Consider the following 26,936-nt stretch of genomic DNA (forward strand, 5'->3'; position numbering starts at 1 on the left):
CGACGCGGGGCTCGAACTCACGGACCGCGAGATCGTGACCTGGCTGAAGTCGGACGCTTAACCGACTGCGCCACCCAGGCGCCCCAAAAGATTTTTTAATGTAATCTCTATACCCATCGTGGGGCTCAAACCCACAGCCCCAAGATCAAAAGTCTTATGCCGTACCAAGTAAGCCCGCCAGGAGCCCCAAGACTTGATGCTCTTTGATGACATTATAAATGTTTTTAAAACCATTTATAAATGGTGTTATAAATGGTGTTTATTTTCTAATTGTTTATTGCTAAAATATTAAAACACGATTTTTGTATTATAATAAAGATTTTAACAACAGTTTTCTATAGCACCCATTCATAGTCTTAAGGTTTATTTTTTTTAATTTTTTAAAAATATTTATTTTTGAGACTGGGAGAGACAGAGCATGAGCAGGGGAGGGGCAGAGAGAGAGGGAGACACAGAATCTGAAGCAGGCTCCAGGCTCTGAGCTGTCAGCACAGAGCCTCATGTGGGGCTTGAACTCATGGACTGTGAGATCATGACCTGAGCTGAAGTCGGACGCCCAACCGACTGAACCACCCAGGCGCCCCCATAGTCTTAAGGTTTAAAAGCAACCCTTGGGTCTATTAAAGGAAGCCTTTCAATATTATAGCAATGCTATTTGCCTTTAGCAAACAGAGTTAAAAACTCAATTACAGTAAGATACACAAGTATAAACCACTAAAACTTTAGATAAGTATAACATTAAGAATAAACTGAAGTTAAATGCCAATCAGGAAATAATTGCTAACCTCTCATTTATCTAATAAATTTATCTAGCAGAGTATCTTGTTTCCTTATGACATGTTTTCCCATCTTAAAAATTTCTCATTAAGTGACTAATTAAAGCTTGTAATCTCTAGCTTTGATTACATTTCTACCAAATTTTAAATTGGAAATGAGGCTTAAAATTTTATTTCCAGGGGTGCCTGGCTGGCTCAGTCAGTTAAGCGTCTGACTCTTGATTTTGGCTCAGGTCATGATGTCACAGTCATGAGATTGAGCCAGTCATGAGGTCAAGCCTCACATCAGACTTTGCGCTGTAGCTGGGAGCCTGCTTGGGATGCTCTTCCTCTGCCCCTCCCTTGCTCATGCTGACTTGTTCGCTCACTCTGTCTCTCAAAATGAACATTAAAAAAAATTTTTATTTCCATGTTTCCTTCCCTTCTACAGATTAAAATTCTTGATTTCATATATTTATTTCCAGAAGCTTTTAAAAATTTTTTCATAATCCTGTTCTTGTTTCATGAATGCCATATATTTTCATTTCTCTAAGGATGTTGCAGTTTATTCTGTTCCTTTTACTACTGGTTTCTTCTGAGGTTTTCTTGGTTGAGGTGGGTATCTTTTTTTCATGCTGAAAACTTTCCTCAAATGCCTGTTGATCCTTGGCTATCCATGTATATGTTAGAGAAAGTTTCTAAAATGTTGATTGGGAGCTTTTACAAGCTTAATGGATTATAGATAGATAGGACATGCCAATTTGGAGGTACACTGTAGATGCATTATTTTCTAAGGAATTTTTCCATTGGGGAACTTCAAATGTCACTGTTGATCTTTTCTGTTAAGTGTTAAGGTTTCTCTAGACTTCTATATAAACTTCTATATGGACTTGTAGATAAATGCTGGTAGCCAGCATTTGAGACCTTGGAGGAAAAAAGAAGGTGGGGAACAGGGTTTTCTTGATTTGGCCTCCAAACTTTTAATCTTTTTGATTTCAGTCTGGCACTTCACTCTTGTCTAATGTCCCTATATTTGAAATTTCTGAGATGGCAATTTCTCCAGAAAATTTCTCCTGGGCAAAGTGGGAATGGAAACCCAGGGTTCTAATTACTTCTTATACAGATTTCCAAGTAGTTCCACTGTTTCTTGGTCTCCACCGCTTCTCCCCACATCCATCCACACCTTTCTCTGTTGCTGGTACCACCAGTTTCTGAGCCTTGCAGGGATTTCTGGGAGGCAAACTGACTTGTTACTTGTTTTTATCTTCCACTGCAAGCGCTTAGATTTCAGCTTCCTTTTTTCTGCTAAATTTATCATTCCTATTTTTGCTTACTGTCTTCACATGTGTCCTAGTTTAACTGAAGGTGGGATATGAATTCTTTTTTGTGCTCCTTTGTTGCTTTGGGATCATTTATGAGAAAAAGAGGTAAAAACATCTTTATTTCCATTATGAAAGCTGAAATATCGTATTCCCTAAAGTAAAAAAGTAAACAACACTATGAACAACTCCACACCAACAAACTGGATAACCTAGATGAAATGGGACAAATCCCTAGAAACAAAACCTACCAAGACTACATTGCAAGGAAATCGAAAACTTGAGAAGTGCCTGGGTGGCTCTGTCAGTTGAGAGTCTGGCTCTTGATTTTAGCTCAGGTCATGATCCCAGGGTCATTGGATCAAGCCCCGTGATGGGATCCGCACTGAGTGTGAAGCCTGCTTAAGATTTTCTCTCCTTCTGCCCCTGTCCTCTGCTCGTGGTGTCTCTCTCTCTCTAAAACAAACAACAACAACAAACTCCAGACAAAATTTGAATAGATATACAGTAAAAAGATTGAATCAGTAATCAAAAACAAACTCCAGACAAAAAGGACTTTGTGGCTTCAGTAATTCTACCAAACATTTAAAGAAGAACTAATACCAATCATTCTCAGACTTCTACAAAAAATTGATGAGAACACTTCCTGATGCTTTCTGAGGCCATTATCCTGATTCCAAACCCAGACAATGACACAAGAACCTTACAGACCAATACCCTTATGTATGTTGATGCAAAATCCTCAATACAATACTGGTAAACTGAATTCAGCACCATAATAAAAAGGATTATACACCATGACCAAGTGGGGCTTATTCCTGGAATGCAAAGATGATGGTTCAACATACCAAAACTGATCAATGAAATATATACCACATTAACAGAATAAAGAAGAAAAAAAGACACACATGATCATTTCAAATGATGCAGAAAAACATTTCACAAAATTCAACACTCTTTCATAATAAAAACAATCAACTAAGGATACAAGAAAACTACCTTAACATCATAAAGGCTGCATATGAAAAATGCACAGCAAACATCATACTCAGTGATGAAAGACTGAAAGTGTTTTCTCTGAAGATCAGGAACAAGGCAAGAAGGTCCACTTTTGCCACTGCTATTCACATAATGCTGGAAGTCCTAGCCAGAGCAATTAGGCAAAAATGAGAAATAAAAGGCATTCAAATTGGAAGGGAAGAGGTAAAATGATCTCTTTGCAGATGAGAAGTATGTAGAATATCCCTAAAGATCCACCCCCGCCAAAAAAACCCTGTTAGAATAAATGAATTCAGCAAAGTAGTAGGATACAAAGTCAACACACAAAGACCAATTGGATTTTTATACACTAATAATGAACAAGTTGAAAAGGAAATTACAGAGACAATTTCCATTTACAATAATATCAAAAATAATAAAATACCAAAAGCATAAAATAAGAATTAACCAAGGAGGTGTAAAACTTGTCCAATGAAAACTACAAAACATTGCTGAAAGAAATTAAAGACACAAATACCTGGTAACACATTCCATGTCCATGGACTGCAAAACTTAATACTGTTGTCAATATATTTAAAAAAAATTTTTTAATGTTTATTTCTGAGAGAGACAGAGAGAGCGCGCTAGCATGTGTGGGGGAGGGGCAGAGAGCGAGGGAGACACAGAATCTGAAGCAGGCTCCAGCCTCTGAGCTGTCAGCACAGAGCCCGATGCAGGGCTCAAACTCAACAAACTTTGAGGTCATGACCTGAGCCAACCAGGCGCCCCATTAAGATGTCAATATTATCCAGTGTGAACCGATTCAATGCAATCCCTATCAAAACCCCAATGACATTTTTTTTTTCAGAAACAGAAAAACCCATACTAAAATTAATACGGAATCTCAAGAAGCCCACCCAAATAGCCAAAAACAAAAACAAAACACCCGAAAGAGAAGACAAAGCTGGAAGACTCATGAAATTATTAGATCCAGCGCCAGAAGAGCAATGGACACAGGAGACACTGAAGAAATATTTGCTCAATGAATGAATAAATATGTATCTCCTTTAAAGAGTTTTGTTTCTCAGGACAGCTTAATTGCCTGTTCGGTTTCCAGCTCTCCTATAGGGATAAGATTTTTCAAGTGCCAGCCCCCCTTTTTTTTTTAAATATGAAATTTATTGTCGAATTGGTTTCCATACAACACCTAGTGCTCAACCCAGTGCTTATTCTCAGTTTTTAAGAGTCTCTTATGGATTGGCTCTCTCCCTCTCTAACTTTTTTTTTCTTTTCCTTCCCCTCCCCCACAAGCCCCTTTCTATTAAGAGGGGAAGAAGAAAACAGCACGAGGAAAACCAACAGAGACGATTCCCAAGATACTGAACCTCACCTAGCCAGCACAGCGAGCAGACAGGAGGGGCGGCAAGGGGAAGGTGGCTCCGCCTCCGGACCGCGGAACTCCCGCGCTCGCGAGGGTACAGGACCTCGCGGTGCTGCGCCTCTGTCGCTTATTGGCTGAGTTCGGGGGGCGTGGTGCGCAGCGTCGACCTTTTACGGCTGGCGAGCCCACGCACGTGCTGTGGCTGGCCTGAGACTTTGGGGTGTTTCTGGCGGATTGGGCTGTAAGGACTCGAGCTGAGCTGTACCCCGAATCAGGGAAGCCGGCTGGGAAACAACCAACTCTGAACCTGCGCAGGCCGCTCTGTTGCGCTAGTTCTTCGCTCCGGGCCGGCTGTCATGTGGGCTTCCCTGAGGTTAGCCCTGCGGCCGTGCGCCCGCGCCCTTGTCCCCGGGCCGCGCGCTTATCACGGGGACTCGGTGGCCACACTGGGTACCCAGCCGGACTCGGGTTCTGCCATCTACCAGGTAGGCTGCGCGAGCGCTCCGGCGGCCCGGGCCTGACTGAGCCTGTGACTCCTCTTCCTGTGTCCGCCAGTGTGGGCCGGACAGGACTAAACACTGGCCGGACAAGGAAGCCGGTGAATTGTGGACACACTTTAACAGCTCTGTTCTTTTCTCTGGAGCCCCCAGTCATGATTCTGGGACACAGTAGGGGTCGTGAAGTTTGCAGAGGAAGATAGTTCCAAATAAAATATATCTTAGTTCACTTTTAGCACTGGCACTGTATTTTGTATCTTTGAAATCAGTGGTTCTCAAAACCTGACTTAGCATTGTCAGCCGAGGAACTTGTTGAATATACGGCTGCGTTAAGCCCCGGCCTGGATCTTTGGGGTCTCTGGGGTGGGATCCTGGTGTTTGCGTTGTTAGTGAAGTCCTGAGGGCTTGGCGAAGTCCAGCTTTGGGAACCACTTGCCTGGTACAGATAGGGTTGTGCTTACCAGACTTTAGTTAAATAGTTGGTTATGTTAATAGAACATACTTATCGCACGCTGTCTTTGAATAACCCTTTCTTGGAATTGGGAGGTAAAACAGCATCACAGAAACAGCTTGTGAAATTTCAAAGCCGGGAAATTCCACCCTATCCCATGGTTTCTGAGGTTATACAGATAACATTTAAGTTGTACAAGTAACTTTCAGAAAAGACATTTTTATTTATTTACTTATTTATTTATTTATTTATTTTTAACGTTTATTTATTTTTGAGACAGAGAGAGACAGAACATGAACGGGGGAGGGTCAGAGAGAGGGAGACACGGAATCTGAAACAGGCTCCAGGCTCAGAGCTGTCAGCACAGAGCCCGTCGCAGGGCTCGAACTCACGGACCGTGAGATCATGACCTGAGCCAAAGTTGGCAGCTCAACGGACTGAGCCACCCAGGCGCCCCCAGAAAAGACATTTTAAACAGTTTCCTTACATCAAAAGAAAATAAGCAGGCTGAAGCAAACAGTATCCAGTGAGAGGGTTCCAAAAGTCTAGATTTTCTGGGGTCAGGAGAGAACTGTTTAATTCAGAAATATTAAGTGGTTTCTTTGGTTTAGGCAGTATGTTAGGTACTTGGTATAGGTCATAATTTTGTGGGAAGGTGAACAAGAAAGCATGTACTTACAGTGCATTGTGGTAAGTGGTATCTAAAACTTGAAAAAGGTGGTTACAGAAAGCCACAGATACAAAGTAATGAGTGAGTTGGATCTTGATTGTTGTTGGGTCACAGCTGGCCAGGTTCAGGGTGGAGAAGGAGAGGCAAGTCTGTACAAACTACGGAAGTTATGAGAACATAGATAACCAAGTTCTGGAAGCATATAGAGGGTATGAGGACTTAGAAGTAATGACTAAGGAATGGAATTGATGGAGTTGATGAATTCATGGAGTAGATGAGATTAAATAGTGGAGCGTCTTGCATGCTGAAGCCACCTTCGGATTTTATTTTGCAGGCTGTCTGCTAAGATATTTAAGTAGGGAAGTGGCAAAATCCTATGGGATGTGATCGAATCATTAGTGTGGTGGCAGTATGGAGGAGAGGCTTGTTTCTGTTTTGAATATGACTTCTTGGCTGGGTGTTCTTCTGGTTGCTGTAGGCTTTTGACATTTTCCAGAGTTTCTGTAAGGTTATTTTAGCCAGTTTTTGGTTGTTTGGGCCTGTCTCTGTGGGAGAATGAGGGCCTGGAGCTTCCTGGTCTGCCATCTTTTTGGCTTTAGGTCCAGGCCTGTGTTTTGTTTTGTTCTGCTTTTTTAATGTTTATTCATTTTTGAAGGAGACAGAGACAGAGTGTGCATGGGGAAGGGGCAGAGAGAGAGGGAGACAGAATCTGAAGCATGCTCCAGGCTCAGCTGACAGCACAGAGCCCGAACTCACGAACTGCATGATCATGACCTGAGCCGAAGTTGGAGGCTTAACTGACTGAGCCACCCAGGCGCCCCGAGGCCTATGTTTTTGATGGTGGCTGTTAGCTGGGGGTTTGGGGCTATAGGCCTGAGCATATAACTTCTTTCTCTGTGTAAAATGTTTAATGTTCTGATCCGGTCTGTGCACTAGTAATTAGAATACGGAAGTAGTTGTGGTATGATGGGAAAGGCCTTAGTCTAGTATTTCATGTATGTTAAAAACTAAAAATAACATATTTCCATGGAGAGAAAAAAAAACAAAACAAAACAGGAGGGAAATAAGCTAAAGTGTTAACAGTGGCCCTGTGAGTGGGCAAAGACAGTGTGGCATAATGGTTTAAGAGCAAGGTTCTGGAACTAGTGAGCCTTGGCTTAAATCCTGGCTCTACTACTTGTTGGCTGAGTGATTTTGGACTAGTTACTTAACCTCTCTGTACCTCAGTTACCTCAATTGTATAATGGCATTAATAACTGTGCATATCTTATAGAACCATCAGGACAATTAGTGGCTGCCTGTAACATTGCCTGGGACATAATAAGCCCTCAAGAAGTATTAGCTCTTGCAACTTTTCCTTCCCTCCGTGATGTCATCTCAGGATCTGTTTAGCCAGCTTTTCACTTCAGTAATGCTGTAAAGCAAACAATCCCAAGATCTTTGTGTCCAAAAGAACAGATATTATTTTTTGCTCTGGGATCAGGGTTGGTTGTGGTGGTTCTTCTCTGGGCAGTGCACCAGATTCAGGTCTGCTGTATTTGTTTTTTATTCCCGAACTCAGACCGAAGGGGCAGTGGCTGCCGAGGGATGCTTCTCTCATAATGGAAGGCTGGGGCTCAAGACAGGAGTATGGAAACACTGTCCCTTTTAGAGCCTTTGCTTGCAGTTGGTACACTGTCACCCTTGCCCACATTCCACTGGTCAAAGCAAGTAAAAGGGACAGACTCATAGACTGTGGGTGGGGAAGGATAATCTCACACTGAACCTTGGCAAAGATGAGAGGGACAGAAGAATTTTGAATAAGTAGTACATTCTGTCTCATGCTGTAGAGGTTGCCACATAAGCTCCACCTATTATGTCTTGAGTTCAGGGACAAAGAGGAGGAAGGGAGAGTAGGCGAAAGGACACCCTCACCTGTTTGTTTTCTTTTTAAGAAGCCTTTCTAGAAGTCATGCCTAACAACTTCTGCCTCTATTTCATTGGTTAGAATTTAGTCACATGGCCACACCTGTCTACAAAAGGAGGCTACGATGTTTTACTTTTCCAGCCAGGCATGTTGTTACCTTGAATAAAATTGGGATTTCATCATTAAGAAGGATGGGAAGAATGGATATGGATAAGCAGCTCTACGTGTCTGCCACAGATAAACAGTAGAGAGAGAGTGGATGTGTTCTTATGTTGCATGTTAAAAGATTTCACTTAGGTGTATCTTTGTCTTCTGGGGCCACCAGCTACAAGTAGTAAACTTTAAGGCAAACAAAAACCCACAAGAGGGGAACAAAAAATAAAGCCATGCCTTGGGTGGGAGATGGCACCTAGGAGCCCTGGCCACAGTCTGGTTTCTCTCTGCCCAGTTTTCCTAGTGACTAGGAATCCAAACTGCCTGCTGTCACTTCTCATGGCCATATGCTTCAGAAAGCCTTGGCAATTGGTGACAATTTCCTTTATTTCTTAATTGGAAGACTGGCTTAGCTAGGATAAAGATCCCTTGTATAAGTAGCTTTAGGTTTGATTGACTTTGTTCTAAATTGGTCAGTGTCATAGGCTATAGCAATTGTACCTTGGGTTTCAGCCCACTTTAGTAGAGAATTACTTGTTTTCTCTGTGTGTATGGAACTACTCATCAATTCTGAACTTTGGTGCCTGTGGTTTGCAAAGTTGACAGAAGACTGGGAGGTAGAATGCAGGTGGAGGGGCATCAGCTAATTATTATTATTATTTTTTCACTTTAAAAAAATTTAGAGAAAGAGGGACAGAGGGAGAATCTTTTTCTTTCTTTTTAAAAAATATTTATTTTTGAGAGAGAGAGGGAGAATGCAAGTTGGGGAGGGACAGAGAGAAAGGGAAACACAGAGTCCAAAGCAGACTCCAGGCTCTAAACTGTCCTCACAGAACCCAATACAGAGCTCAAACTCATGAACTGTGAGATCCTGACCTGAGCCAAAGTCTGACGGATGCTCAACCAGCTGAGCCACCCAGATGCCCTGCAGAAGGAGAATCTTAAGTGGCAAGTGGAGCCCCACTCGGGGCTTGATCCTACAACCCTGGGATCGTGACCTGAGCCCAAACTGAGAGTCGGATGCTCAACCGGGTGAACCACCCAGGCTCCCCGAGGTCAGCTAATTCTTGATGAGCTGGGGGAAAAATAAGAAACTACGGCACAACAAAATCCCATCAGCCTCTAGATCTGCAAGGGAAGAAGAACTTGTTGAAGGATACTGGGAGGACGCATTTAACATTGTGGGAAAAATCTAGGGGACAAAGAGAACATGTCAAGGCAAAAAAAAAGATGGGCGAACTTAGAAAAGACTTAGTTTCAGAAAATTTCAGAATTTCAGAAAAGACTTAAGAAATATCAGTCGCTTGTGGCTATATAGACCTTCCATAGAATCCTATTCAAATAAACTGTAAAAAACTGTAAACTGTAAACTTCCTCTGACAGCTGAGGAAGTGTCTTCACTAACTGGATATTTGATTTTATTAACAGTATTGGTATGCAGTAATGGTCCTCATCTTTTGGAGATTTGGAAATACTTACAGAGGAAGTGTTATGTCTAGTATTTTCTTCAAAATAATTCAGGGTGGGGGCAAAAATAAAAAAGCTTGGGCCATTGTGGATAATTGTTGAAGGACATTGGCTACATTTATTATACTAATCTTTTTTGCTTTTGTATATGTTTGAAAATTTCCATGAAACAAAGTTAAGTTTCTTCTATTTTTAATTTTTATGTTGATTTATTTTTGAGAGAGAGAGAGAGAGAGAGAGAGAGAGAGAGAGAGACAGAGCATGAGTGGGGGAGGGGCAGAGAGAGAGGGAGACACAGAATCTGAAACAGGCTCCAGGCTCCCAGCTGTCAGCACAGAGCCTGACATGGGGCTCAAACTCACGAACCATGAGATCATGACCTAAGCTGAAGTTGGACACTTCACTGACTGAGCCACCCAGGTGCCCCTAAATTTCTTTTATTAACAACAATGACAAACCCCATTAAAGAGGAGCTGAACATGTTAGAGAAATCCCTGCCCCTTCACTTTGCTATACTGTAACCTGTCTATTCATTTTCTAGTGCTGTTGAGCTAAATAAGTTAGGACTGAGCAGAAGATAGTATGTCATAATGACTGGATGGACTTGTTTGAGAATTAGCTGCAAATAATGTCACTGGAAAAACTTTTTTTTCTTCATCCTATCAATTTTAAACTAACAATATAAGCTTACTCCAAGGTAAATGTGTTAGCTTTTCACATACCTTGCTGAGACAGTAGGTATTCAGATTTTTTTTTTTCCATTAGCACCAAATTCCTTTTATTGAACTTGGAGTCACATGTTGAACAATATATGTGGCTTCTCTTTTCTTTCCTACAGTGTATTTTTCAGATTATCTTTTAACCTGACTACTAGAAAGTGAAGAGACACAGGGTTAACAGTTTGGATGAGGTTCTTTTTCAGAAATTCCTTAAACCCAACAGTGAGCACATCTTTTGTTGAATAACCATAGAATCACATGCTGAGAGTGGCAGAGAGAGAAAGTGAAATTCCAAACAGTGGAGCATTTGAGAAGGCTGCCTATCCTCATGAAGGCGCTTCACCATCCATGGGGATTCTTGAGATCAAGGTTTCTAAGTGGCTGCTGGCTGGCTCAGTCAGTACAGCATGTGACTGTTGATCTCGGGGTCATGAGTTCTGGCCCTATGTTGGGCATAGAGCTTACTTTAAAAAAAAAAAAGGTATCTTAGACATTTATGAGGTGGATTTTTAACCTTAGAATAAAGGTAGAAGTGACAAGTTAGACTTTAAGCACAAAACCAGCAAAAAATACTTGTTGCAGTAAAATAATCTGCTTTCCTTTCCACTTAGCAACACAGTAATCAGATCTTTTCCTCACCTTGTGTGTTCAGCAGCACAGAGCGGGTGCCCAGGGCCTGAGACCAGAGTAGCACCCAGTCCTGAGCCACAGAGCTGCGGCGCAGGGTCGGGTGAGAGTCCATAGAGAAGATGCCCTTTAGCTACAGATAGGAGTTGGCCACCAACTCCGTCCCCTGGAGCTTCCTTACCACTCTGTTTTGTTCATACAAGGAGGTCTTCCCCTTACAAATTCCCTCTGCTGCGTCTCTTGCAGATGACAAAGGAGTTCAGGACGCAGCTCCTGCTTACTAGCAGTAGTTCTCAGCCTAGGAGGCTGTCAGTACCGAGGTTGGATGTTACGTTTTGAAAGGCTGCTCAGTCTCCTCATACACGTCAGGTGGCATTACACACGTTGCTCTAATGCCATCTCTTGGTGATGGGCTGAACAGACACGCTCCAGTGCAGAGCTTTGTTTCTGTCTGAGGCAATTCATGAAGTTGGGAGTTTCTGACTTTGCTAACTGAGAATAAGAAGGATCTCTAACCTAGGCTTTGTAGTAGAGCGAAGTTCTCAGCTTCCACTGCCTCATGCTCTTAATATCAGCAAATACTATGGTAATCTGAAAAAATTCTGGTGATAAAAGAACCCTTTGCCTATTACCAAACGCCCCTTTTGGTAGGTTTCCAATTTGCCTTGAGGGTAACTCAGAAATGGAGACTATGGGCCAGTGTTCCTCTGTTTTTGGTTGGATATTTAAATCGCTTGGGGAACCTTTATGGTGCTTAATGCCCAGGCCACATTTGTAACCAATGACATCAGAATCTCTGAGGGTTTGTTTTTATTTTTATTTATTTATTTATTTTTTCAACGTTTATTTTATTTTTGGGACAGAGAGACAGAGCATGAACGGGGGAGGGGCAGAGAGAGAGGGAGACACAGAATCGGAAACAGGCTCCAGGCTCTGAGCCATCAGCCCAGAGCCCGACGCGGGGCTCGAACTCCCGGACCGGGAGATCGTGACCTGGCTGAAGTCGGACGCTTAACCGACTGCGCCACCCAGGTGCCCCTGTTTTTATTTTTCAAAGCTTCCTAGTGATTCCAATGTCTGTCAAGGTTGGGAAACAACGTTCTAGGCGAGTTACAGAGTTCTGTTCCCACAGGTTGTCTGCCGTAGGACAGGGCTCGGGAGACCTAGCAGGGAAGTCATCACAGGGCTAGCAGGCAGAGATGGTTCTGAGGTTGGGACCTCCCTGATCCAGGGCAGAGGTTCTTTCCCTAACAATCTGCTGCTTCTCCCTTTTTTATTTTCTGCATTTTGCAGAGCAAGAGAATGTAGCAGAAACCTTGACCTTGGGAGCTCTTAGAGCTGTAGAAAATAAATAGAGCTCTGTTGTAAACACGGTAAATTCTTCTAATTTTGAACAGCTGGCAAGCTGCTTAGTATTGCATCATGTAAAAGGAATTAGATCATCAGAGATGTTAAAGACATCGTGGGGAGCAAAATGTATTAGTGGGTTAAACTCTGAATTTTCACAAAAACTAGCTACTTAATTCTTGGTCTAAAGTAATATACTGATCAAACAAAATTTACAGAAGGTGAAAAATTAGGCCCTGTACCCTTTTTCCACCTCTCACAGTTTATATTTTCTTGTATGTTACTCTAGAAAATTTCTAAAGACGTGCAAACATAGAGTTTTGTTCCTTTTTATTTATTTATAAAATTTTTTTTTAGTGTTTACCTTTGGGGGGGGGAGGGGCAGAGAGAGAGGGAGACAGAATCTGAAGCAGGCTCCAGGCTCTGAGCTGTCAGCCCAGAGCCCAACACGGCACTTGAACTCAGAACCCATGAGATCATGACCTGAGCTGAAGTCAGACGCTTAATTGACTGAGCCACCCAGGTGGCTCTTGTTCCTTTTTAAATATAAAATAGGATCTGTTGTGTTTCCTGGGCTCTGTTTTTAAGTGTAATTTGTCAGTTAGCAAGTGTTTTATTTTAATGTTTACTTATTTAAAAATTTTTTTTTAATGTTTTATTATTTTTTTTTTAAATTTTTTTTTCCACGTTTTTATTTATTTTTGGGACAGAGAGAGAGCATGAACGGGAGTGGGGCAGAGAGAGAGGGAGACACAGAATCGGAAACAGGCTCCAGGCTCCGAGCCATCAGCCCAGAGCCTGACGCGGGGCTCGAACTCACGGACCGCGAGATCGTGACCTGGCTGAAGTCGGACGCTTAACCGACTGCGCCACCCAGGCGCCCCAATGTTTTATTATTTTTGAGAGACAGAGAGAAAGAGTAGGAGAGGGGCAGAACAAGAAGGAGACACAGAATCTGAAGCAGGCTCCAGGCTCTGAGCTGTCAGCACAGAGCCTGACACGGGGCTTGAACTCACAAACTGTGAGATCATGACCTGAGCCGAAGTTGGACGCTTAACCGACTGAGCCACCCAGGGGCCCCTTATTTATTTATTTATTTTGAGAGAGAGTGAGCATTTGAGCAGGGAAGGGGCAGAGAGAGAGAGAGAGAGAGAGAGAGAGAGGAAGACCAAAAATCCCAAGCAGCTTTTGCAAAGTTAGTGAAGAGGGTGATGTGGGGCTTGAACCCATGAACTGTGAGATCATGCCTTGAGCTGATATCAAGAGTCAGATGCTCAACCTACTGAACCACCCAGGTACCCCCAAGTATTTCTGCATTGGTTGGAAACTTCTTAGGGCAGTGATTGATGGGACAGAAAAAGGAAGATGGCATTTTAATTCTCAAAGGGCTTATATTCCTTAAAATAGGAAAACAAACAGAAATGAATTAAGTTTGGTTAATGCTGAAGGGAGAAAGATGGTAAATGAGTAGGAGTGACCAGAAATGAGAGGTGTTACAGATGAGAGGGAACATGAATTGATCTCTAAAGAGGGGTAATATTAGGATTGATGGACTGGAGAGGGAGGGTGGTAGTGAAGGGGAGCTTGGGCAGAAATGGAGAGGCAGGAGTCATCCTTTCCATCCGATGGAGTGACCACATGGAGGCCACATGGGTAGGTGTGAGGCCACATGCAGTGACACATGATGTTCACATTAGCCCTTACTTTGGTTAAAAAAAAAAGATAATTGCTTTCTAATATTACTCTCCCTTTCTTTCTTTGCTTCTGTTTTAGGAAAACTATGAACAGATGAAAGTACTTGTAAATCAGCTCCATGAACGAGCACAGAAAATAAGATTAGGTAAACACTCATTTATTCTTCCTTTTATGCTTTTAATGAAAATGTTCCTTGATAGTTATTGGTTTTAGGAAGAACCAGTAGCAGTAAGCTTTGACTCTTCAAGACTGTTTGTTGGTGTGCTGACATTTCATTTTTTCCTGTTGTCAGTTTTTTTGCTCTTACAGCATTGCCATTATGTGGGAAAAAGTAAAATTTCAGATTCATCAATTTAAAAAGTTTTTTTATGTTTATTTATTTTTGAGAGAGACAAAGCATGAGCAGGGAATGGGCAGAGAGAGAGGGAGACACAGAATCTGAAGCAGGCTCTGGGCTTGAGCTGTCAGCACAAACCAGATGCAGGGCTTGAACCCACAAACCAGGAGATTATGACCTGAGCCGAAGTCAGAGGCTCAAACGACTGAGCCACCCAGGTGCCCCTCAGATTCACTAATTTTCAAAGTATTTCTGCTTAAAGGTTTATTTCAGCCACAGCATCCATTAAAATTTTTGTTTTACCTGAAGCAACCGAAACCTTTTCTGTTCATTAGTTATATTCATCCTATATACTAATTTTGCATAATTATGAATTTTCTGCTTTGTTATGTAACTTGGAAATAATGTCTCTGTGGGTTTATTGCTGATTAAATAAATGATATTTCCTAAGAACGTGGCAAATTGTTATTATTTTCTATTTTCAAATTGTGGACATAACAGACATCCTTTTGCTTGGAAGAAATTGCATCATGGGGGGGAATGTAAACTATTAATGTATAAACAGTTGCAGCAAATTCTGCTGTGCCATTATTGATTGGTCAATGCAAAAATTTACCTTAGAAGGCTTTGTGAGTTGAAACTAAAAGCTATTTCCAAAATAAGTTTGTTTTTTTTTTTAAAGCTTATTCATTTATTTTGAGAGAGAGTGTGTGTGCCTGCTTGCACATGCGAGCAGGATAGGGCAGAGAGAGAGAGAGAGAGAGAGAGAGAGAGAGAGAGAGAGAGAGAGAGAGAGAGGCGCTCTCAAGAGACTCTGGGCTCATAGCACAGACGTGGGGCTTGAACTCACAAACCATGAGATCATGACCTGAGCAGAAATCAAGAGCTGGATGCTTAACGTACTGAGCCCCCAGGTGCCACTGTAAGTATTTTGATAGATTCTGAAGTGCTTAGCTTTATAATGCTGCGTGATAATTACTTTACCAATATGGAAAAGCACAAATAATTTTGGTGGTTAAAACAGGGGACTTGTAATGACCTAAAGATGGTTTTTGAAGACTTTTAAAATGGAAGTTAACTCCATGCATACAGTTCTAACAATGCATGTCACAGTTGAAGTGACATTTGTGCTGTGCAGGCAGAGGCAGACAGATGTGTTGATTAAAAGATGCTTGGGGCGCCTGGGTGGCTCAGTCACTTAAGCATATGACTCTTGATTTCAGCTCAGGTCACAAACTCATGGTTTGTGAGTTTGAGCCCCGCATTGGGCTCTGTGCTGACAGCATGAAACCTGTTTGGAATTCTCTCTTCCTCTCTATCTGCCCCTCCCCTGCTGGTGCTCATGCTCTCTGCCTCTCTCTCTCTCAAATTAAATAAACTTAAAAAATAAAAAAGATGCTATAGGGGTGCCTGGTTGGCCCAACTCTTGATTGTGCCTCAGGTCATGATCTCGGTTGTAGAATCAAGCCGAGTGTGGAGCCTGCTTGGAATTCTGTCTCTCCTTCTCTCTCTGCCCCTCCCTCACTTGCACGTGCATGTGCTCTCTCTCTCTCTGTTTCAAAATAAAGAAACATTAAAAAAAAAAAGCCACATCCTGTAAACTGTAGAATACTTCCTAATTTCAGGGATGTTAAAAGTGTGAACAAAATGTATGTATTAGAATGAATGCAATATGGTAAACGAGCTAGGAGAAGGGCTTTTCAGTCTCCTAGTCTGTGGAAATGGTGATAGTGCAGAATCTTTGAGAATAATCCTTGGAAAACGAAGATGCTGTGTCATGTTGTTTTTATGGCTATCCACATATCCCAAGTCAGTTTAAATGCCAGAGGAGCAGAGCTCTGTAATCTGAAAATCTGCTTCAAGGATAGCCCTCTTTCTGATTTTTCCTAGTAAAACTGGAAGTCACCAGCTGTTCCAAATTGCCAATTCATACTCTAGGCGGAATTAACAAAGAATGGTTTTATCTTAAGTACTTGGAAAACAAATGTGTGTGTTTCTTATCACTTCTTTGTCATTCTACCTTCTCTGGCCACCTCTCCCCTGCTAGTCCTTTAGTGAGTATTTAGGTCACCTGACTCTCCAAAGACTCTCACCACAAGACCTGGCTTTCCTTTCATTGCCTCAGGTGCATTTTTCTTGTAATATTTATTTTTAAACAATATTATTAAGGTATAACTGACATACAATAAACTGCATTATTTAAAATGTACAATTTGAGGGGCGCCTGGGTGGCTCAGTCGTTTGAGCGGCTGACTTCGGCTCAGGTCATGATCTCACGGTCCGTGAGTTCGAGCCCCGCGTCAGGCTCTGTGCTGACAGCTCAGAGCCTGGAGCCTGTTTCGGATTCTGTGTCTCCCTCTCTCTGACCCTCCCCCGTTCATGCTCTGTCTCTCTCTGTCTCAAAAATAAATAAACGTTAAAAAAAAAATTAAAAAAAAAAAAAGAAAGAATTTCTGACGATACATCTTTAAAAAAATAAAAATAAAAAAAATAAAATGTACTATTTGAGTTTTGACATAGGTATATTCCTTGTGAAACCGGCACTACAACCAAGATCATAAACGTGCCTCTCCCAGAAATTTCCTGTGCCCCTTGATAACCCCTCTCTCCTGCGCTCTCCTACACCCAGACCCACCTTAGTAGGGGAAGTCAGGTCCTCTGAGTGGTTGGGAGAAAGAGAAGAGTGGTTTGACTTCATTACACTTTTTTGGAACTAAATCTTTGCCTCCTAGAATTATTTTCATTTTATTTTTATTTTTATTTTTTTTTAATTTTTTTTTTTCAACATTTATTTATTTTTGGGACAGAGAGAGACAGAGCATGAACGGGGGAGGGGCAGAGAGAGAGGGAGACACAGAATCGGAAACAGGCTCCAGGCTCTGAGCAGTCAGCACAGAGCCCGACGCCGGGCTCGAACTCACGGACCGCGAGATCGTGACCTGGCTGAAGTCGGACGCTTAACCGACTGCGCCACCCAGGCGCCCCGACTTATTTTCATTTTAAAAGGTTAAACGTGTAATACAATTTTCTTGGTAACTTTAAGGCAGATTTAATCTTAAGAATATGCCATCTGCCTCTTCAGGAAAAAAAAAATTCCCTTGGATAGAGGAAAGAGGCCTGGTTTGAAAAACAAGGTAATACTTGGAAGCTTGTATGAAGTAGGTAAGAGCTTGTTTTCTCCCCTAAAAAGCCCCCAAAGAAATAGCTTTTTTAGATAGCTGAACACTTCATGAGCCCCAGAGCGGATTAAGATGAAAGTCGTGGGCACCAGTGAAAATAAACCTATTAAGGTACTGTATGATCCTTCCCTTTCTGGTCTGATGCCTTGGGTTGCTGAGAGTGAGTTATCAATATTCAGGAGATACCGAGCCCAGCAGCTGTCAGTCTCGGGGAGGGTTGGTGTGCTGTTCACTTCAGGCAGCCTCACCCGGTTACCTCCGTGGGCTCTTTGACTACTGTAGTTTTCTTGGACCGGAGCAACTTGAGGAAACACAGAAGCCAGTCTCTGAGTGAAGATACTAACAGAAGTGGACTTCTTAGTTGGCATGTTAGGTGTGCAGCTCTCTCCCATTTGGAGACAGTGTAAAAAGTTATGGGTCACCTACCTTTAGGTAAGTCTTGCTGCACTCATCATGGAGGTCATTTCTAAAACAGTGCTTTTCGCCTGGGACAAATGAAGCTAGGACTTTTTCAAATTTCACATAGTACGTAGCAGAACGCTAGGTAATCATAGGTATTGAACAGATGTGGTGGAGGTGAGGCAGTATTGGCAATTGCATGAGTTGCAGAGAAGATTCTATGTTATTTCTTTAAGCAATTACCAGTGAATTCAGAAAATGTATGGTACGCTGTGAAATCAGAGATCGACTGATTTTTTTTTTTTAAATGCAAGTTTATTTACTTCAGAAAATAAAGCTTGTGAGTTGAATGGAAGATCTGAAAATTAGCTGTTTCTGAAAAGATACGTTGAACTTTTAAAAGTGCTGTATTTTGGGCTGTTTTATGTTTTTCTGGCCTTAAATTACTGGGAGACCTTATATGTTATCAATCTAATCTAATCATGTTTTTATCGCAGGAGGCAGTGAGAAAGCCCGAGAACGCCACGTATCAAGAGGAAAACTTTTAGCCAGAGAAAGAGTGGACAGCCTTATAGACCCAGGGTTGGTACAGCCCAAGTGCTAACTCAGTGTTCTCTAATCTGTGGTACTTTCTTAAACAGTTTTATAAATAAGTGATTTAAAATTCTGATTCTTACTCTAAGATTCAACAACAAATGTTTATTGAGAGGCTAAGTGTCAGGCACTGTTACAGGTGCTAGTGATACATGAGTGAACAAAACTGACACAGGTCCTTGTCCAACTGGAGTTTACATTGTAGCAGGAGGAAGTAGAAAGTAAATGACAAATTTTAAGTTCTGCAGTATGTTAGAAGGTGATAAATGTCATGGGAAAAAGAAAGACTGGAATAAGGGAGGAGGGTCAAGTTGTAGTTTTAAATAAGGTGGTTAGGGTAGGCCTCATTGAGAAAGTGACATCTGAGCAAAGATTTGAAGGAGTGAAGAGAGAGAGCCCCGAAATACAGTGAAAGAGTGTTAATAGACAGAAGGAATAGCCATTGCAAAGGCCCTGAGGTAGGAATGTGCAGGATATGCTGATATGCTCAAGAAACGAGGATGCCAGTGTGTTTGGGGTAGAAGGCATGAAGGGGAGAGTGGTAGGAGGTAGGGTTCCATTCCATAAAACCTTGGAGGATAGTGTAAAAGTTTTGGCTTTTTTTTTTTTAAGTTTATTTTTATTTTGAGAGAGTAAGGGGTGGGGTGCGTGGGGAGAGAATCCCAAGCAGGCTCTGCACTGTCAGCGCATAGCATGATGTGGGGCTTGAACTCATGAACCATGAGATCACGGCCTGAACCAAAATCAAAAGTCGGAGGTTTAACCGACTGAGCCACTCACTCAGGCACCCCAAGAGTTTTGGCTTTTATCCAGAGAGGAATGAGGAGGCTCTTGGGATTTTGAATATGAAACTATTACGATCTACATGACTTACATCTGAAAAGAGTCATTCTAGCTGCTGTTTGGGGAGTAGAAAGTGGGCAGCAAGGCTGGAAGCACCAAGATGAGTTAGACATCTGTGGCAGTGATTCAAAGGAGACATGATGTGACTTGAACTTAGGATAGTAGTACTGGAGGTGATGAGAATGTCACGTTCTAGGCCTGTCAAGAGCTAACCCAGTGGGATTTCCTGAAGGATTGGAGTGGAGGGAATGCAGGTGGAGAGAAAGGAATGAGGACTCCAAAAGTTTTTTTTTTTTTTAAGTTTTATTTGTATTTATTTTGAAAGAGGAGCACAGAGGGAGAGGGACAGAGAGGGAGAGAGAATCCCAGGCGGGCTCCACACTGTCAGTGCAGAGCCTGACGTGGGGCTCAAACCCACGAACTGTGAGATTATGACCTGAGTAGAAGTCAGACACCTGACTGACTGAAAAACTCAGTCCTCCTTTTTTTTTTTTTTAATCTTTAAAGTTTATTTACTTATTTATTTTTGAGAGACAGAGAGAGCAAGCAGGGGAGGGGTGGTGAGAGAGGGAGAGAATCCCAGGCAGGTTCCACACTGTCAGTATGGAGCCCAATGTGGGGCTCCAACTCACGAAGCATGAGATCATGACCTGAGCTGAAACCAAGAGTCGGACGCTTAACCGACTGGGCCACCCAGGCGCCCCTGAAAGTATTTTTTTATGACATACACCCATATTCCCAACCTGGAGGCAAAAACACTGTTAACACCAAGTGTGCATCCTTCTAGACTGTTCTTAGGTGTATGTGTAATAGACACTTTTTTTTATAAGAAAAATGGAATCATACTAAATGTGGTGTTTTATAACACCCTTTTTTCCCCTACTTAACTAGATCTTGAACATTTAAGTAAGTGAAAGGTGGAGTAATAGCTACAGTGGTGTGGAGCCTGGTCCCTGGGGTTAGATTGCTTATCAAAAACCCAGCTCTGCCACTTCCTAGTTGTGTGACTTCAGACAAGTGATTCAATTTCTTTTTTTTAGTTTCCTCCTCTGTCAGTGGGGATCATAATAGGATCCACCTCAGGAAGTAGTTCTGAGGTACAAGTGAGTTAGGTTTCTGAAGGTCCTGAAAAAGAGCTGGGCAAAGGGTAGGGGCTTATATAAGTGTTACATGCTATTCTCTTCCTGTACTAATAAACACATTGGTACAACATCCTTTAAAATAGCTACTTAGTGTTCTATTTCATGGCTATACTGTGTAAATCCTCGAACTACCCACACTAGATTTTGCTTAAATATTTTTCTTTTTTGTGGATTTTATATATGTTCAACATGCATGCTTGAAACATTGGCTTGTTAATCTTTTCCACGTATAACTTTAAATATGCATTTTTAAAAAATAACTTCAATTCAGGCAATATCCTTTCTTCCCTGCAGGTCTCCATTTCTGGAATTTTCCCAGTTTGCAGGTTACCAGTTATATGCTAATGAGGAGGTGCCTGCCGGTGGCATTATTACAGGCATTGGGAGAGTATCAGGGTGAGTGTTCTACTTACACTCCATAATGTGGGCCAGGAAAAGATTGACGGGCACAGCCTTCCAGCTCTCACTGCTTTGCATATGAACTTGCAAGTTTTGTGCTATTTATATTATGTAGGGTTGAGGCTTCCTGCCCAGACATGTATTAGATTTATCTGTGGAGATTTAGAGACAAAGATTGAAGGGGAAAAAAAAAAAAACCAGCACAAATTCTGGGGCTCAAATCCAAATCTTCCTACATAATCAGAATCTGCAGGCGTGGGCTTTGCTCATATCGTTTTCCAAGGCTCTGTAGGTGATCTCTTGGACATCTCTGGTGAAAACCACTGTCTTAGAGAAGTCATTCTCTAATTGTGCTCTTCAGGTAGCATCAGCATCACCTGAGAACTTGACAGAAGTGTAGATTACTAGGTCTTCGTAAGAAGTATTAAATTTTGAGGGTGGGGCCTGGCAATCTGTTTTTTAACAAGCCCTCCAAGATTCTGGAATGCTAATATTTGAGAACCACTCTAGACTTGGGGAATCTAGATTGCTAGAACTTAAATTTACTTGCATATATTTATGTATGGTCTCACATTTACCATCTCAAGTTAGCATGCCAGGCATTGTAGTAAACACTTCCCACTGATTGGTTGTTTTATTTTACTTATGTATTTTTGGGGGTAGGAGGAGAGCTAGAGCCCACATGCGTGTGGGGAAGTTGCAGAGGGAGAGGGAGAATCCTAACCAGGCTCCACACCCAGCATGGAGCCCAGCGCGGGGCTCTATCTCTGCTCTATAAGTGTGAGATCATGACCTGAGCCCAAATCAAGAGTTGGACACTTAACTGGCTGAGCCACCCACGTGCCCCAGTTGTTCTAATGATCACCACAGCTATGTGAGAATGGGTATTACTGTCATCATCCCTGTTCTGCAGGCACAGAAGCCTGCTTGGTAAGATCATAACTGGCCCAAGATCAAGACCCTGGCAAAGCCCAGCTTTGACCTCAGGTGGATGGACTCTGAGCCTGATACAGTTGCATTTGACTCCGATGCTGGTTTATCGTGTGTGTGTTCTCCCACCTTCTTAATTCATGCCTTCCGGGGAGGTACGGCCATAGCCATTCACCATTGTTGCTTCACCTTCCTGTACCCCCACAACTCTTGCACTCTTTGCCAGTTATGGTCTGCTTAATATTTACCCAGTGTGGAGACACTTTCTTTTTGTAGTCTTAGGGGATGCTTAAAAATAAACCTTTCATAAAAGGATAAACTTCATGCAGAGTTAAACTAAATTCATAATCATGAAATACGTAATTAAGCAGGATAGTTAATTATGTCTCCAGTCATAATGACAGCAGGTTGGAGCATGCTCTTTCACCTTTCCTGTGCATATATTAATATCTTATTTGTGCTTTTATATTTTTCATTTTCGTTTTCTTTCTTTGTGCCTTGTTCTCACTTTATCAAGTTTTCAGCTTGGAAGGAAATTGAATTACACTTAAAAGTTGTATGGGTTCAGGAGTTGTCAGCCTCCATTAGAATCCTGGCTTTAGCATTTTGTAGCTGTTTGACCTTTAGCAAATTGCTTGACCACTCAGTGCCTTAGTTTTCACATCTGGAAAATAAGATTCATTATAAATTTTTTTTAATGTTTATTTATTTTTGAGACACAGTGAGAACGTCAGTGGGGAAGGGATAGAGAGAGAGCGAGACACAGAATCTGAAGCGGGCTCCAGGCTCCGAGCTGTCAACACGGAGCCCGACACGGGGCTTGAACTCATGAACCGCGAGATTATGACCTGAGCAGAAGTCGGATACTCAATCAACTGAGCCACCCAGGCGCCCCAAGATAATATGATTCATTATAAAATGGAATAATCATACCATCTACTGTAGATGGTTGTCATGGAACAAGAGAAAGAAACAAGAAAGGGAAGAGAAACACCTCTATTCCTTAAGAGATGCATAATACAAGTGTACTTTTGCCCCTGAGAGTAGACAGACTCGTGTAGATGAGAGTAGAAGCTCTGTTCCCTGCAGCAAGGTCATTGGTAGCTTCAGCCTGGAACTTTTCAGAGCCAAATCCATTCATACGGTCATTAAAAACTTTTATACCTTTATTGCTTTCTTATATATTTTTGAGTAGTGCAGCGTCTGTTGATCTAGGCTCCGTGATACCTTCTGAAGTAGACCCCAAGAAATTTAATGAGGAGACTTGTTGTATGGAATTTTATTTATAAACCAGCTTAGAATCAAGGATTCCTTGCCTGAAATAGTAACTGGCTGATGAATAATTGAGCTGGCAAATTCACATATTTTACATGGCTTATTAGGTCCTGTAAGAAACAGTCCCTGCCTGCTTTCCTCACCTTACCTTTGTACCTCTATCACTGTGGCCATCCTGCTCTTGCTGTTTCATGAACACGCTAAACATATATATATATATATATATATATATATATATATATATGTACATATATATATATATATATGTACATATATATATGTGGCCTATACTCAAGCCGTTTTCTCTGAATCAAGTGTTCTTCACCTGATTCTTTGACTGGCTTTTGCTCTCCATTCATATTTCCCCTGGAGCAGTGCTTAGGAGCGTGCATTCTAGAATCAGACTGCCTAGACTCAAATGCTGGTTTTAACTTGTTGGTTGGTAACATTGGGCCAGTTGCTTAACTTTTTTGTACCTGTGTCCTCATCTGTAAGTGGGATATCTCACATACCTAAAGCCTTGAAAGAGCACCTCGTACATCATAAGTGACACGTCAGTATGGGCTGTTACTGTTACTTTTACCATTCCTTCACCATTATACCGTAACATAGCCCCATCTCAATTACTTTGTTTTATTATATATTTTACCTTGTTTTATTATATGTTCTATAGTAACTAATAATAATAAATATTGTATTACTATAATAGTGTGATTTGTAGATAGATGTATTTAGGCATTCAGATGACCAAAATTTGCTTCTCATTTATATTTGGTCTTTGTCCACAGTTCCTGGCTCATAGCTCCCCAAACCCTTGGAAGTACTGAGAGTGGTCATGGTGAACTTTGTTCTATCAGTGAAGGTGGCTTTTGGACCCCACCCCAGGGCAGGGCCTAGTTGTTCAGAGAGCCAACTGTGTGATTAGAGGGTTGGAACTTCTCTGCCGTACTTATTCCCCCAATCCCCACCTTTGGGGAAGGGAGAGGGGCTGGAGATCGAATCAGCTAATGGCCACTGAATTAGTCGTGACTAGGCAGTAAAGCCTACATAAAACCCAAGAGGACTGGGAGCTTCCTGGTCAGTGAGCATGTGGAGATGAGGGCAGAGTGGTGCACCTAAGAGAGGACATGGAAGCTCCCCGTCCTTTCCCCATACCTTGCCCTGTGCATCTCTTCACTGAGTGTTAATTTGTGTCTTTTATCATGTCTTTGATAAAACGGTGAACTTAAGTGTTTAAGTGTTAAGCATTCTAGCAAGTTAAAAGAACCTAAGGTGGAGGTTGTTGGAACCTATAGTCTGTAGCTGGTTGGTCACGAAGCACAGGTCACAGCCTAAGCTTATGATTGCCATCTGAAGTGGGGGGTGGAGAGCAGTCCTGTAGGAGTAACCCTTAGCCTGTGGAATATGATGCTGTTTCCGAGCAGATCATGTCAGAATTGAGTTGAATTCTCAGACACCAGCAATACCCCCGCAGAGTGTCCGAGAATTGTTTGATGTTGAATGTGGGTGAACCCTCCCCCGCACATTGGGACTGGAAACCCAGAAAGAATTGGTGTGTGTAGAATTACCTTGTTTTATTACAGTGTCATAGCACATATAATCAGAAATTACCTAACGGATTTGTTGTGTGTTTTTGCTTCCCCTAACTGATCCTTTCCACTACAATGGGAGCTCTGTGACATCAGGAATTTTGCCCTTCTTGTTCACTCCATGTCCTTAGTTTCTAGAAAAGGACAAGGCATATAGAACACACTTAAAAAATATTTGTTGAATAAATGAATGGATGTCAGGGGTTATTTTATAGGCCAAGTTATATCTCTTGTGGTTATTTCCAGAATGAGATAATGAAGTTGTATCACACTTACAGTATGATGCTCTGTTTTTGTTTTCTTTATTTGGGGGCTTGGTGTGGAATCCCCCTTACTCTACAGTGATTTCAAGTAGGTAAAGACAGGGAGCAGAAGACAGCTTGGTTTAATTCCACTGCACATTTTAAACCATGTAATCAGAAGTATCCTCCCAGACACCAACTTTCAAGTCGTTCTCTGTGCACATCAACAACAGGGTTTCATACTGAGCGTATGCATTTTGCCCCACGAGACTCCTCTCCATGGAAGTCTGGCCAAGGAAAGACTTACCTTTTCCCTAGACTTACCATGCTGGCCAAGGAAAGACTTACCTTTTCCCTAGAGCTGTGCCAGTGTTAGATATTATGACTGAAAAGGTTCACTCATTTACTAGGTGTAAAGTAGCAGTTCATTGTGATTTACACGCACCTTTCTTACGTAAATAGTGTGGTTGTATATATTGTCACCACTCTTTCTCTGGCCGATGCTAGATGCCCAAACTGGTTTAAGAAAAAAAGAATTTATTGACTCTTAGCTGATAAGTGTGAACATAGCTGGATGTCGGAGCTCAGACAGTGTTATCAGGTCACAGGTGTGTTTTGGTTTTATTCCCAGGCAAGCTTTCTAAACCCAGAGGCAGGGCTAGCCAGACACATCCCAGTTTCTGTTCTGTAAGGTCAGTAGCTGAGGTAGGAGAGCCCCAAAGGGGTTAGGCTTGGGGTCCACGCACTCCCCCCCTTTTTTTTTAAGTACTTATGTTTTATGTTCAAGTTCAAATGATCCTTTTTTCTGATATTTATTTAAGAAAACTTTTTTGAACTTAATGTTTATCTTATTGTCTTGTGGTTCGAGTTAGGGGTCCAGTCACCCAGCTCTCTTCTTAGAATCCCACTTAAATTCCTTAAATTAGATAATCCAGAATAACAATAGCTAACATTTATCCAGTGTCCACTATGTGCCAGGGAATATTTTAAGTATTAAATGAATATTTTTTTATTTAAAAAAAATTTTTTTTAACGTTTATTTATTTTTGAGACAGAGACAGAGTATGAACAGGGGAGGGGCAGAGAGAGAGGGAGACACAGAATCTGAAACAGGCTCCAGGCTCTGAGCTGTCAGCACAGAGCCCGACGCGGGGCTCAAACTCACGGACCGTGAGATCATGACCTGAGCCGAAGTCGGACACTCAACCGACTGAGCCACCCAGGCGCCCCTAAAAAAATTTTTTTAATGTTTATTCTTGAGTGAGAAAGAGAGCACGAGCAGGAGAGGGTCAGAGAGAGAGGGAGACACAGAATCTGAAGCAGGCTCCAGGCTCTGAGCTGTCAGCACAGCGCCCAATTCGGGGCTTGAACTCACTAACTGTGAGATCATGACCTGAGCCAAAGTCAGACACTTAAAGCCACCCAGGTGCCCCAAGTATTAAATGAATGTTAAATCACTGAAATAAGTATGAGTATTATCCTTATAAAATAGATACTACTGTTATCCCTATTTAAAATTTTTTTTATCACGTACAAGTGAGAAAACTGAGGTATATGAAAATCAGCTTTCTTGAGGTCACTCAGGAGTAAAAGTAAATGGGGGCCCACGCCCCTTGCTGAGCCACACTGTGGACTTGGGGTAGAAGGAGCTGGTTCTTTTCTATACCTTTGAAGATAGGCTTTGGGGGCCAGTCTCACTTGAACCACATGGATTAGGTAAGAGGCAATGTCTGAAAGAAAGTTTAGTTCTGTTGCCAAAATAATAGATGGTGGGTATACAAAACCAGTAGATGTACAATGCAGTCTTTTTGTGGACTAATTTTATTTTTTATTCCGTAACATGTCTGTGACCTTTTTTGTTGGTTTGTGAAAGAGAAAGAGCATGCACAGCATACACACGTGAGCTGGTGGGGGACAGAGGGAGGGAGAGAATCCCAAGCAGGCTCCATGTTCAGTGCAGAGCATGACGTGGGGCTCGGTTCCATGTTGCTGAGATCATGACCTGAGCCGAAATCCAGAGTTGGATGCTCAACGTGACTTAG

At 42.0% G+C, this 26,936-nt stretch overlaps 1 protein-coding gene across 1 annotated transcript in view; it reads left to right on the top strand.

Moving 5' to 3' along the window:
* Positions 1–4,594: 4,594 nt before the first annotated feature.
* The window catches only part of MCCC2 (methylcrotonoyl-CoA carboxylase 2), a 73,412-nt gene continuing 51,070 nt past the window's right edge, over positions 4,595–26,936 (top strand). Inside the window, exons 1-4 of the mRNA XM_030322606.2 lie at positions 4,595–4,918; positions 14,044–14,110; positions 18,378–18,462; positions 20,754–20,855. Of these exons, the coding sequence (XP_030178466.1) occupies positions 4,790–4,918; positions 14,044–14,110; positions 18,378–18,462; positions 20,754–20,855 (383 nt within the window). The 5' untranslated portion in view covers positions 4,595–4,789. The remainder of the gene's footprint in view (positions 4,919–14,043; positions 14,111–18,377; positions 18,463–20,753; positions 20,856–26,936) is intronic.

This window comes from Lynx canadensis, chromosome A1 (assembly GCF_007474595.2).
Source record: "Lynx canadensis isolate LIC74 chromosome A1, mLynCan4.pri.v2, whole genome shotgun sequence".
Taxonomy (NCBI): Eukaryota; Metazoa; Chordata; class Mammalia; order Carnivora; family Felidae; genus Lynx; species Lynx canadensis.